The sequence below is a fragment of the Podarcis cretensis genome (assembly GCF_951804945.1).
Source record: "Podarcis cretensis genome assembly, chromosome: 2".
Lineage (NCBI taxonomy): Eukaryota > Metazoa > Chordata > Lepidosauria > Squamata > Lacertidae > Podarcis > Podarcis cretensis.
The window spans coordinates 29244373-29258841 of record NC_137171.1 but is presented as its reverse complement, the minus strand read 5'-3'; the positions used below and the strand labels follow the sequence as shown (position 1 = coordinate 29258841).

General features: G+C 42.9%; 1 protein-coding gene across 5 annotated transcripts in view; it reads left to right on the top strand.

The window, feature by feature from the left end:
• The window catches only part of BAIAP2 (BAR/IMD domain containing adaptor protein 2), a 137002-nt gene that overhangs the window by 58616 nt on the left and 63917 nt on the right, over window positions 1-14469 (top strand). For all 5 annotated transcript variants that reach the window (XR_013835808.1, XM_079965500.1, XM_079965503.1 and 2 more), the window contains exons 4-6: window positions 9755-9816; window positions 10568-10639; window positions 12345-12482. Coding sequence is in view for 4 of the 5 variants with exons in the window: in XM_079965500.1 (XP_079821626.1) it covers window positions 9755-9816; window positions 10568-10639; window positions 12345-12482 (272 nt within the window). In the remaining variant the exon portion in view is untranslated. The remainder of the gene's footprint in view (window positions 1-9754; window positions 9817-10567; window positions 10640-12344; window positions 12483-14469) is intronic.

Here is a 14469-nt window from a genome sequence, read left to right as displayed (position 1 = left end):
TGTTATTGAATTCCAACTTCCAGCATCACTGCCCATTGGTCATGCTGGCTAGGACTGATGGGAGCTGGGACCTAGAAAGATCTGGGGGAATCACAGGTTCTACATCCCTGGATTGAAGGTCTTGTTTTTGTAGACTGCATTTGCTTGAGACCTGTGGAGCTGCTTAGCATTAAACCCTTGTAAATTTGCCTCCCATGCATATAGGAAAGTGAGTCCACAGCATTCTCTCTCACACTCTACATCTTCATGGCGGAAAGCACAATCTATTTTGCACATGTGCAATATAATTATTTTGAGCACTTTAGCAATGGTAACAACTAGAAAAACAGGCAGGATTTTCCACTTCCTTTTGCCGATATAGGCTTGAAAAGATTCTTTGGTCAAAATGTACATCGAAAAATCTTTTTACCAGACTAGAGATAGACACTTGTCTCTGAAAACTCCTTTTAAAAAGAGAAGGGGAGAGAGAGAGAAATACTGTACTGGGTTTCATCCTATGAAGTTGTTAGTACAGTGACTACATCTCCCTTTATCCATGTCCCCCCTGCACCCAGCTCCCCAAATCTGCTATGGAGGGTTGAGGGAAGCCTCACAACGTTTTTTTTGGCGAGGCGAAGAGGGAAGAGGAAGGCCTGTCACAGAGGTCTTTCTGTTAACAGGTTGACTTTGTTGGAAACAACCCACATTTTTATTTATTTACTTACTTTTTACATTTCTGGTCAGCTGGGCTTGGAAATAGTTTTATTAGCTCCAAATGCCCTGTTCCCAAGTAGCAAGGTATGTAAACTATCACTGGAACTCAGAAAATTTTCTGTAGAAGCTAATCTTCTGACATGGTAAGACAATGATGGTGACATGTGTTAGTTACATTTAAGAATCTGACTCTGTTTACTAACTAGAAAAGGATCTACCTTCAGTATTGACCACCATTTCTACATTAGCAGTTTTGACTAGTACAGACTTGTAGGCACCTGATTTGGGTTGTAAATCTTTTCTTTTTAAAATCCAATTATGTAATAGTTCTTTATTGTAATTTCTCATTGTGAACCATCTTGAGATATATTTGCATGAAGGGCAGTATAAAAATACCATTAATTAAATAAAATATTTATCAGTGCCAAGAACATCTAGAACAGGATTTCTGTGGGCTGAACAGGAACTTTCCCTATCACTGGTCCTCTTCTGAGATAAAATGGAAACACTCTGAAGCAGGGACATATGTTGTTTCTTTACTGATTTTGTAAAGGTCCAACTAACTTAATGTTTTAATGGACACAGATAAGAGCTGTTCTCCATACTAACTGTCCGTATTCACACAAATCATCAATGGGTGCAATTATGCTTCAGAAAGCAGAGTCTGGATAATTGCTGCAGGACATAATTTCACATGAAAGCTACAATTCTCAAGATTTGTCTGCAAAACTTCTAGTCTTCAAGCGATCTTAAAACTGGCTTTTTGCTTTGTATACAAATTAAGCCAGTATTGCTTTGTTATTTTGAAAGGGAAAGTTGCTGGACATTTTTTTTCTGTGGAGTATGCAGCAAAATTTCCTAAGTTATATTGCTGTTCTCCTGACAACAAGAACCAGTCACTTCCCATTTATTTAGCATCTCAACCAGAAAGCAATTTCCTGTAGGTTTTGTGGCTTTAACCTTTTTGCCCAGACCTTCCTTTCATGCATGAAACCATACACTGCATGTAGACACGGTATGCTTAATTAGAGTGGGTGACAGCCAGAGTTAAGGATGGCTTTGATATGTTCAAGCTCATACTAAGCAGATAACATGACTTACAACTTCATTTTGTTTCCCTCATATGCCGTCCTGTAACTACAGTGTGTGAGTCAAAGCCCAGGAAGAAAAATTACAGGCTGCAAATTAGGAAACTATTGCTTTAGATAAGCTTTTTCAAAGGGTCAATATTGTTACAAAACTTGGGTGCTGTGCCACCCCCGCCAAGCGGTAACAAGATTCCAGAGGGTGAAGTTTTGCATAGTTTTGCATAGCTGAGGAATTCTTCTGCAGCTTGTATTTCTCATATCCCAAATACAGTACCTCTGGTTACATACTTAATTAGTTCCAGAGGTCCGTTCTTAACCTGAAACCGTTCTTAACCTGAGGTACCACTTTAGCTAATGGGGCCTGCCCCGCCACCGCTGCTGCCGCCGTCATGTGATTTCTGTTCTCATCATGAGGTAAAGTTCTTAACCCAAGATACTACTTCCGGGTTAGCGGAGTCTGTAACCCAAACTGTTTGTAACCCGAGGTGTTTGTAACCCGAGGTACCACTGTAATCAAAATCTTACCATTTATTAATTTCTAGGCTTTAGCGGCAGGTGTGTATGTCGCCCTCCAACCTATAACATCTTAGTGAGATTTTGTGACAACTTGAATGTTTGGAAGAAGTCGTTTTTACAGGCTTGGTGACATTCTCAAAGGATGGGCATGAGAATGCATGAACCTGCATTTAGTCCAAGATAATTGGTTCATCTAACCTAGGTACTATCCATGCCCAAAGGCCTTGACTTTCTAGGGACACTGTTGGAGGTTCTGGGAAACGAACCACCTCCATTCAAAGCATGCACTCTGCCTCCAAGCACATCCTCGACTTTGCCAAGGTTTTTCCTGTTTTAAGACCTACATACTTAACGCTTCAAAGCGGAGAGCAATTCTACAAGCTGAAGCTGCTTCTGGCCAAAGGAGGCTACAGAATCTCAGCAGCTGGAAAACTTCAGAGGAGGCTAGGCAAAAACTATTTGTGAGGAATGCTTTAGGTATTCATAGTGCTCTCTGCCTTAAGGCAATGACTGTCACAAAATGTTTCTCAGAGTTCCCTTCATCCTGATAAATGCGAGGGAAGACAGACTAGATTAAGTTGCCTTCGTAATCCCTGTGTTTGCATCAATATTTGGGTGCCGTGTTGAAAGGTTGGGATAGTGTCTTTTATTGTAGTTGGTACTCTGGTGATAATCTGAGCACAGGGAGGTTTTGTGTGCAGTGTGCAGGTGTTGTTACAATGACTGTATAGTTCTCTTCCCAACTTGTTCAAGCTACTCTGTATTTTAATCCTATTTTGTGGTTTCATATATTCACAGGGGCATGGGGAAAGGCTACCTCCAGGGTTGCTTTTCTGTACGTAATAGGACAGGCTCTTTTTTCACAGCAGCTGACTCACTGGCATGTATTGCTAAGTCGCTTTGAGTTGCCATGTCAAAAAAAGCGGCTAATAAATGTAATAACAATACAGTAGTTGCCTCTTTTTTCAGTGAGAGGTTTGTGTGCCTGCTGCTTCTCCCTCCACACCCTTAAGAGACAGGGGCATGCTTTTTGTGTGTATTGCACTGAATGAGAAGTGAGGAGCCTCCAGCCCTATTTGGCACACCCACCTGCCTTACACTTAACATTGTACTGTAATAATAATAATAATAATAATAAATTTATTATTTATACCCCGCCCATCTGGCTGGGTTTCCCCAGCCACTCTGAGCGGCTTCCAACTGAATATTAAAAACAGTACAGCATCAGACATTAAAAACTTCCCTAAAGAGGGCTGCCTTCAGTTGTCTTTTAAAAGTAAAATAGTTGTTTATTGCTTTGACATCTGCTGGGAGGGCGTTCCACAGGGCAGGTGCCACTACCGAGAAGGCCCTCTGCCTGGTTCCCTGTAACCTTACTTCTCGCAATGAGGGAACTGCCAGAAGGCCCTCGGCGCTGGATCTCAGTGTCCGGGCTGAACAATGGGGGTGGAGACGCTCCTTCAGGTATACAGGACCGAGGCCGTTTAGGGCTTTAAAGGTCAGCACCAACACTTTGAATTGTGCTCGGAAATGTACTGGGAGCCAATGCAGATCTCTCAGAACCGGTGTTATGTGGTCCCGGCGGCCACTCCCAGTCACAAGTCTAGCTGCCGCATTCTGGATTAATTGCAGTTTCCGGGTCACCTTCAAAGGTAGCCCCATGTAGAGCGTGTTGCAGTAGTCCAAGCAGGAGATTAGAGCATGCACCACTCTGGCAAGACAGTCCGCGGGCAGGTAGGGTCTTAGCCTGCGTACCAGGTGGAGCTGGTAGACAGCTGCCCTGGACACAGAATTAACCTGTGCCTCCATGGACAGCTGTGAGTCCAAAATGACTCCCAGGCTGCGCACCTGGTCCTTCAGGGGCACAGTTACCCCATTCAGGACCAGGGAATCCCCCACACCCGCCCGTCCCCTGTCCCCCAAAAACAGTACTTCTGTCTTGTCAGGATTCAATCTCAATCTGTTAGCCGCCATCCATCCTCCAACAGCCTCCAGGTACTCACACAGGACCTTCACCGCCTTCACTGGTTCTGATTTAAAGGAGAGGTAGAGCTGGGTGTCATCTGCATACTGATGAACACCCAGCCCAAACCCCCTGATGATCTCTCCCAGCGGCTTCATATAGATATTAAAAAGCATGGGGGAGAGGACGGAACCCTGAGGCACCCCACAAGTGAGAGCCCAGGGGTCTGAACACTCATCCCCCCCCCCACCACTTTCTGGACACGGCCCAGGAGAAAGGAGCGGAACCACCATTTAACAGTGCTCCCAGCCCCTCTAGACGGTCCAGAAGGATGTTATGGTCGATGGTGTCAAAGGCCGCTGAGAGATCCAGCAGAACTAGGAAACAGCTCTCACCTTTGTCCCTAGCCCGCTGGAGATCATCAACCAGCGCGACCAAGGCAGTTTCAGTCCCATGATGAGGCCTGAATCCCGATTGGAAGGGATCCAAATGGTCCGCATCCTCCAGGCGTGCTTGGAGTTGTTTGGCAACCACCCGCTCAGTCACCTTGCCCAAGAATGGTAAATTTGAGACTGGGCGATAGTTGGCCAAATTGGCTGGGTCTAAAGATGTGTTTTTTTAGAAGCGGTTTAATGACCGCCTCTTTCAGCGGGTCTGGGAAGGCTCCCTCACAGAGGGAAGCATTCACCACCCCGCAGAGCCTATCGCTGTATATGACAACATGTGTGGAGTAGGTAAAAATACAGCTTCCTGCTGAAAGTGGGGCTTGCAGGCAGCTGGAATCAGTTGGTGCTTGGTGCTTGCAAAACCTGGTACCTTTGCACAGGCTGTCATGATTATTGGTGCTTGCATAGGCACAGTGCTTTGCAGGTGCTGGCATTTGGCTGACGGTCAGCACTTGTCAAGAGTTTCCTGCAGGAGGGTATGGGGCAGGTAAGGATCTGGCCAGGTAAGGATCTGGCCACCTTGTAAATCTTACCTGCCAAGGGTCTTATGGCACAATTGCATTTAATTACATTTCCACTCCTGCCTTTTCCCCAGGGAGCTCAAGGCAGCATATAAACACCCCACCCCTTCACATTTTATATCCTCTCAACAGTTTTGTGAGGCAAGAGAGGCTGAGAGTAACTGGTCCAAGGTCACCAGTGGAAACCATTATTATTTGTTTGTGGGCTTGATCTTAGTCAGGCATAAGCAAACTCGGCCCTCCAGATGTTTTGAGACTACAATTCCCATTATCCCTGACCACTGGTCCTGTTAGCTAGGGATGATGGGAGTTGTAGTCCCAAAACATCTGGAGGGCCGAGTTTGCCTATGCCTGATCTTAGTGGTTTCTTGCGGAAAACTACTGGTAAGCTGTGGCCCTGGTTTGGACCTTCAAAATTGTCTGATGTGTTTATCCACCTTGTGCCACAAGGGGTGAGCAAAGTGGGAATGGTGGATCTGTATGTATGAGTGCATTTCTTGTGCTCAGTAAACCACTATGTGGCTTATGACATATGCACACATGGCCGGCATGTGGCTCCACGTGCTTGGTCACCATGTTCTACTAGATGTAGGAAGCTGCGTGGCCAAAGGGGGATTTTATTAGGTTGGAATAAAAGGGAGAAGGAGACACAAGTCTGGTGAAGCCATTCCCTGCAGCAGTGGAATAATCCTCCCTTCCCTAGACTTGTCATGATTGACTACCTTTATAATTGACTTCCTCACTTGGCAGAAAGTGGAGGAGTATACCTCTTTAAAGCAGAAAAGGAAGAGACATATAAGGCAGCTTTCAAAGACCCCCTTGGCTTCACTGCACTCCCACAATTCTCTGTACTGCGGTATTAATTCAATAGTCACTTGGGCCTTCCATCCAAATGGTGGCTTTATTTGACCCCGATTATCTTTATCAGCTCTGGCAAGATCACAGCCAGAGCTGCAATGGCTTCAGGTTCTGAAGCTAGAAAAGCTGTACAACATAAATTGCATCATATACTGTATTGAGTACTAACAATAATAACTTTCTTGGCTGTAGAAAGCTTATAAAATTACAGGGCATGTTTCCAAAATGACGATCTAATAAACTGCCTCATGTAGATACAGTAGTGAAACCATTTTCTTACATCCCCCTCTTGTAATCAGCAGTTGCTGTTTGTAGTTTTAAAGGAATAAACCTTTGGCATTTTCCTCCCCAGAGAGTTTTTGTCTATTTACTTGGTTCTCTTGTTTATCTACCATGTGCTATTTTCAGTGTCTTGGTAGAGAGCAAAAACTGTCAGGGATTGGGGGGGGGGGCGGCATTCAGTTGAAAGCAGGTGTGCTGTCTTAAACATGCATTTTGCACCCTCTCCAACTTTTGGGAGTTAATAGCTAACAGTAGTTAATTTAGAATGCAGTTTTCAACATAAGTAGCCAAGTAAAAGGTTGTGTTATAATGGTAGCTTTCTGAATTTTAGGGAACTGTTAAGTAAGAGTGTCCCAGTGTGCCATATTAGAATCTCAGACTTGTAGAGTTGGATGGGACCTCCTGGGTTTTCTAGCCCAACCCCTGCAATGCAGGAATCCTTTTTGCCCAGTGTGGGTCTTGAACCCGTGACCTTGAGATTAGGTGTCTCATGCTCTGTTGTTGTTGTTTAGTCGTTTAGTCATGTCCGACTCTTCATGACCCCATGGACCAGAGCACGCCAGGCACTCCTGCCTTCCACTGCCTCACAGAGTTTCGTCAAATTCATGTTGTCAAATTCATGCTCTAACGACTGATCAATCATTTTCAAATACTGAATCCTAGGTCTGGTTCTACCAGAGAGTCAGCAGGTAGCCCTGGGCAACTCTTAATGCCTTCTAATATAGTTTCAAACTGTTATAGGGGCAAGAAAATACAAAAACAGATCTAATTGCCTGAGTTGGTTTAAACTGATTTATCATCACAAAGCAGTTTGAGAGGTATAAGTGGGGGGGAAAGAATTTGATACGATGTGTGGGAAGTCGAGCAAATTAGAAGCAGGATGATCTTGCACTTCAACAGTGCCTTTCCTTTTGTAACAACACAGTGTGGATAACTAGTGGGTAGAGTTTAGCTGAGAAGCTGTTTGCTATTGAGATCTGCATGTGGCCATATAGCTAAATGAGGAGAACATAAGGGGACAATGTATGCTATTCCAAAACCTGCTTGTTCCTGAAAGTTCACTACTTCTAAGTTCCTCTGAACCACCTCTTACTTAACACAATTTTCACCAAACTGCAAACCACCGTATCGTTCTGGACCAAATAAAAATAAAAATGGAGCCATCCATGTTGAGTTGCTTGTGGGCAGGCGGGGGTGGATAAAAACAACAGCAGCAGCATAATATTTTTTATTGGGATCAATGGAAAAGCCACAAAATAGAGAGCCAGAATTATTCTTCAGGCTGGATATTAACCAACATAACAAAAGGGTGAAGTGGTGGGAGGAGAGAGAGAGAATTGTTGGGTCTAATGAAAAATCCAGCCTAAATCAATAATAGCTTTAAGATGGAAAAGGAGAAAGTTTAAAATGCATGTCTACTGCAAAAAGATATTGGATAGCATCAAAAGCTACCAGGGTAAAGGAGCAAAGGTTTTTTTCTCCCTCTGAAAATATTAAAAGGCAGCCGTTATTTTGATGTGCCTCTAGTGCTAATTGGAGCACATGGGACCTTTTTATAGATGGCGTACGTTAATTAATCTGCAACTTTGTCAATATAACGGCTACCAGGTTCTGATTTATTTCCATTCTCTGCCTTAAGAGGAACCTGTGTGTTCCAATTAGTGCCATAGAGAGAGCTGAATACCCGTTGGCTCTTAGATTTTTGAAGGGAGAGTCGCCATTGCTTCCTCAACCCAGCATGCCTTGCTGCAACATGCAAGCTTTTTGTACCAGGTATGATGTAATCTAATTAAGTTGCCTTTAAAATTCCCCCATTACTTACACATACACGCACACACACACCCTACTTACTTACTTACTTACTTACTTTAACAATAAATTGGTACATCCATTTCACACTATTCTTCATTATCCTTCTACATTATTCGACTTCCACACCCCTCCATGGGTTCCTTTTTACTCTTAGTTGTGCTACATATCTTTCTACACCTTCTAATTGATTTGACTGCTACTTGGAGATATATGTAACTGTTACAAATCTGAGACCTCAGGGTATAGGGTGGTATATAAATTCAACAAATATATAAATAAATAAATTCTTTAACTGTTCTCCAAAGTTTTCCCATTCCTTTCTTATGGTATGTTTTTATCATGGTTTCTTATCTTTGCAGTCAGCATCGCTAACTCCACATACTCCATTAACTTATTCTGCCGATCCTCTAAAATTCCTCCGTTTTATCTTAAGTCTGTTACAAGCTGCAGACTTGGGAATTGCATCAAGCTCAACAACATTCGGGGTGTCCTGGGTTTTTACTTTTAGAAATATGGCAACCCTACACTCTGCACCTTTGTTTGATTTTGGGGGGTCAGGGGCTTAATATGCAACCTGAAGAAGAGTTGTGGTGAACCTGAAAGAACCTTTAAAAAAACCCACCCCCACCCCCCACCCCGGTCCTAATAAAGGTATTATGCTGCCGTTGCTTTGGGTCTGTCCCCCCCCCCCCCAATAATCTGGAGTATAATTAGCAAGGTGCCACTAACCAATGGGCTTGGAAATGTCCACATAGCAGTCGTGCCTGTTATTTGAAAGCAAGGCTACTACTGCTGAACAGCCAGTTGGTGTGAAATATGCTCCTACCAGTTTGGGGGAAGTGCCACTTGTTTGGCAAATAAAATCTTTTAAAAGATTGCATTTGTGCTTCTTCTTTTGTTCTGGAAGTGGGAGCAATGTTCACAGAGTCTCCTCTAAGGAAATACATCTGTTGCTGAATGAGGGTCTCTAGGGAAATAAATAAGCTTGCAGAAAACTTGAGTTGGCTTGTTGTCTGCACGAAGGATTTGTCATTCAGCGCAAAGCGTTCTGCAACGAAGACTGTTGAAACTTGCACACAACTTTTAGTATACCCAAGCACCATTGATAATTCGTCTTATTCTACCATTTCTGTATTCTCTATTTAAATGCTTTATTATTTTTTGCATGTAAAGACAAACCTTAAATATAGAACATCACAAGATGCTCAACCTTTTATAATGCACTTTTGAGAAAGAATAACTATCTCCTGGTGAGAGATAGACACAGCCAAACAGAGAGAAGCAGACTGTAAGATGCTGGGTGTCAATTTTTTGCCTAACTCTGCCTAACTGACCATGTATTCTGGGGTAGCACGTATTGTATGTGTAAACTGAGTTGGTCTTAAATGAGTCTCTGAAAGAAGTGTTCTTTCCTCAGGCATCAGCAAAACTGAAGTGATTTTTTTAAAATAAAAACAACTGCAGGTCTGTAGTTTGAAGGGAAAGGGAAGAGAGAGAAGGTTGATGCAGAAAGGTCTCTAAAAATGTCTCCTTTGGTCTCCCTTCCCTCCCTGTTTTGTCTTTGCCTTTTTTTAGGGGAGGTTCTGTTCCAAATGGCCGAAGTCCACAGACAGATTCAGAATCAGTTGGAAGAGATGGTAAGCACTTTACTTCCTGTTGACATGTCCCTTTTACAGAGGCTGGCCAAGAGGCAGTCTGTTTGATACACGTGGATCTAAAATACATCTGTTGTGAAATAGTTGCCAAGTCCTTTAAATAAGAATAAGGCCCCCTGTTGAATAAGCCATGAGGCAAACAAAATCATAAATCATATGCTGGCCTCGGCAATGTCAGAGAAATAATTGAAGCTGCAGGGGAAAAAACCTGATTGTGGACCAAGATTCTTGCTTGACCGATTGATTTCATGCAGCACCAGGAAAGCTCTTATGCTGCAGCAAGGCAGGTAAACTTTCCTCATATTTTATTCAGGGGAAAAATATAGGCATTTCCACTTGATTTATGTTGTTGCAGGTACACCCCATGTCCTATAACTGCTCGTTGCTTCTTTATTGTGCTTTTACATTTTTAAAAACTGCTTTATTTTAACTGATAATTTTACTGTTCTGTTCTTTTTGTGAACAGCTTTGAGGTTTTATTATAGTCAAGTGGCATATAATTGTTGTGAAATAAATAAAATACACCTGTCTTCTCAGAGCTGGCTTGGCTGTTCTGGTGCTTCTTTGTCCTACGTATTATAGTATTGTACTGGTTCATGTTCTGTTTTGTGTACACATGCTCAGATGCAAAGGTCCCATGTGGATTAGTTGCCCTTCATAGCATGCTTTCTTGTATTCACATACTGAAATTGTTAAAGATGTTATCCCCCCCCCCATTCTGTTTGGTTCTCAGCTGAAGTCCTTCCACAATGAGCTATTGACACAACTGGAGCAGAAAGTAGAACTGGATTCACGGTATCTAAGTGTAAGTAATATGTAATCTATATTTAATGTAAATCCGATCACTGGCTCAAATCTGATTGCATTTATAGTAGCATTTAACTGTTTGATCTACTACCATAAATGTTTGGGCTGCTCCAAGACAAGGGGTAGATGCAAGGAAGATCATGATCTGGGTGCACATATCAACCTACCGGTGGCCGAGTTTCTTGCAAATTCTGCTAGACTAGTTGAACCTTGAACTGATCCTGCAAGGCATTTCTTAAGATATGTTCTGAAGGACAAGTTCTGAACTACATTCACTTAATTCAGATTATGCTTTATCTGTTAAGATATCATGAGTGTGTTCATCCTTTGTAGGTTTAAAACCACCGGGATTCAAATTTATGTGGTTCACTTTTTCAAAACCCATTGTATTGCTGCAAGGTTTGTGTTGTAGTTTTGGTGTTTTGCATTCAAAACAAGAGACATTTTGGACATGATAAGAGAGCTAGGAGAGTGCAGTTGACTTTCACACTCTTTCTCTGAACTTCTCTCTGTTGAAAAGGGAACTTTCACATATCACTCAGTTCCCCTGTACCCCAGAGATGCAAAAAAATCCATTTCAAATATGTTGGAGAAGCTTGTGAAACAGGAAATGAAAGCCCATTGTTTTTCTTGTTCTCCCCTCCCACCACCTTCCTATTTATGGTTGTGTCTGCGAAGAGTTTGAGTTGCACTAAAATTTTAAAGAGAGAATACAAATGGTTTCTTAATGTAGACTCTCTGCTCTATTCTGTTAATCTGAACAGAACTAGAAAATTATCCTCAAATCCAGCACTTTCTAGCTCTCATTTGTGTGGGAGCATAACCAGACCATCTCTAGATATGAAATGAACAAGGGGAGTTATGAGTCATTAAATCTCAGTGGGATTGTGAATGTTTATGCTACTAAAGTTGAAGTAGGTAACATTGCCATGGAAGCAGAGGTGATAATTCTTTACATTAAAAACTCAGCCTGTGTGTGTATGTGCCTGCTTCTTCAGTTCATTCTATTATCCAAAACTTTGACATGGACCACTCTCCCTTCTCCTCTACTCCTGAACGAAATGGAAACTTCCAGAACTTTGAAAACCCAGATCACTGCAGCTTAATTTACAGCCCAGATAAGAAGCCTAGTTTCTAACAGTCTGCTTGCCACTGATTTGCCAAGCATTAGTTTGGTAGAAAGGGACATATAGTAATTAGAAGTAGACATCGCTTTAAAATAGCAGCACCAGTCCCTCTTGGGAAAACTGGGTGGTTCTTTTTGAGCTGAATTCTACTGTTCCAAACTGATAAGGGATTTCTCTCTTAGTTCCTCCCTTTGCAGACTCTTTATTATTATTTTTTAAGGCTTCCAAATTCAGGGTGAACTACTACACCCAAAGAAGAAGGGCAAAAGGTTTCAAAACCCAAACACAGCCCTTTTCCCAAGCATGTAAGAGCATGCTGTGTTAACTTTCCCTTCTGCTAGGACCCCTGTTCTCTTGGTTACTGGGAATGTGTTTTCTCCACTTCCCCCAGAGGAAGCCAGCTTTTTTCTCTAAACATGTATTCATTCAAAACATACCCTCTTCAGCAGGTGTGAGGTCAGGACCTTCTTGCCTGTAGGGAGGATGTTAGCTGCGCTCATTAGGAGCAGGGGAAATCTCTGCTCAACTCCTTCAGCATATTATTGTTTCAGCTACTCACACCTCTTCCACATACAGGCTGCTCTGAAGAAGTACCAAACCGAGCAAAGGAATAAGGGGGATTCGCTAGAGAAGTGCCAGGCTGAACTGAAGAAGCTCCGGAAGAAGAGCCAAGGGAGCAAGAACCCTCAAAAATACTCTGACAAGGAGCTGCAGGTAGGGCGCTGCTTGCTTTTCGTTTGCCTGTAAAGGCCTCTGGGTTAAAAAATCACTACTTGTTCTCCTCACTGGTGCTGGATTCCAGCAGGATCTGCGTGGTACTTCTTCTAACTACATATGGTAATGCTTGTATCTTAATAGGCAAGCTATACGTTGGCATTACTCCCATAGTTTGGCCACTTTCAGGTCAGATCATAGAAGCCGCTTGGGGTAATAATAATACTTACATGTTTCTCATCCAGGAGGGCTTGAGCCATCTTAAGTGATAGCTGTGTGGTCATCCAAGTGTAAAGCTGCAACTTTTTTTATTTTTAAACTTTTACAAGCCACCTTTCTGGATAACGAACATTTTCAAGGTGGCTTAAATAACCATTGTCACTAGTAGCTACTACAGACAATCCCTGAGTTGCGTTCTGGGTCATTATGTGCTTGCGTGCAATTGAGACACCCCGTTATGCCCACCCTGCCCTTTTACTGACTGGTCACTTCCCGGTTTGGCACTGTGCACATATGTGCGCCATCACATATCAGGGTTCCAAGCCTTAAAGGCCACTGGGTGACCTTGGGCCAGTCACTGTCTATCAGCCTAACCTACCGCACAGGGTTGGACAGTGAAATGGAGTGGGAGAGAATTGAGCTCCTTGGAGAAAAGGTAGGATGCAGAGATAGTGGTGGTAACAATAATAACAATTTCAACGTGTGTAAGTCTGCACTGGGATGCGGGTGGCGCTGTGGGTTAAACCACAGAGCCTAGGACTTGTCGATCAAAAGGTCGGGGGTTCGAATCCCTGCAACAGGGTGAGCTCCCGTTGCTTGGCCCCTGCTCCTGCCAACCTAGCAATTCGAAAGCACGTCAAAGTGCAAGTAGATAAATAGGTACCGCTCCGGCAGGAAGATAAACAGCGTTTCCATGCACTGCTCTGATTCGCCAGAAGTGGCTTAGTCATGGTGGCCTCATGACCCGGAAGCCAATAAAGCGAGATGAGCGCCGCAACCCCAGAGTCGGTCACGACTGGACCTAATGGTCAGGGGTCCCTTTACCTTTACCTTTAAGTCTACACTAAGCCGTAGTAGAGTACTTTGTGAAAGCTATAGAGTAGAGTTTCAAAAAAACCAAATTAGTTGATGTATTTTTATTAATGAATTAACTACTGAGAACTCTTCACTCCCTTCTTGCTTCCTATAGCATTCCTATCAGAGTGCCTTCTGTTAACAATATTTCCCTGGTCTCTTAATTTTCATTTGCTCTTTCCTCACTTCTAAGCTTAAGTATGCATGTATGAATAAATAAATTACTCTTGCCTATGCCAGAGGGGGGTTTTCATTTGACAAGACAAATACCTAGTCAGTGACTTCTGATTTCAAGCACACTTGATAAGCGCCATGCTGTGTTCTAATCAGATTTTGATAGTGTCCCCTAGAGATTGAGACAGGCATGAGAGTCTTAAGACAGACTGTCTCTGTTGCCTGGTGAGAGCAACCAAGTGTCATTGCATGAATCTTGAGGAAAGGAAATTGTTCTTTTTTGTGGGGGGAAACACACACACACTGTTTTCAAGAAGACTGATGCACTAAAAAAGATGAAAAAGGCTACTATCATTTTTTTAAAAAAAACAACCAAACGATTAGGCATTGATGCTGTGCCAAGAGGACCTGTTTCACAGGCATTGATAGACTAGCGACACTCAAGGAGTTAAACAAGCATGTTTGTTTGGTTAATCTTTCCCCCCTCATATGGGTTTAAGGTCTGTGCCTTCTCCAGGTGGTGCCTCACCTGTAAACCTGCAAGCACAGCAAGTCTTAAGGATATGTTTGTAGAGATTCCGTCAACATTATCTGGCTTAAAGACATCATACCTAACTTTTTGCTTTCTATTTTTCCTTGTCATAGACCAGAGTGGCATATGAAATTAGTGGGTATAACAAGAGTTCTAGGGAACTTGCCTTTGCCTTTATAGTTTCGTCTCAACCATCCCCTGCTTGCT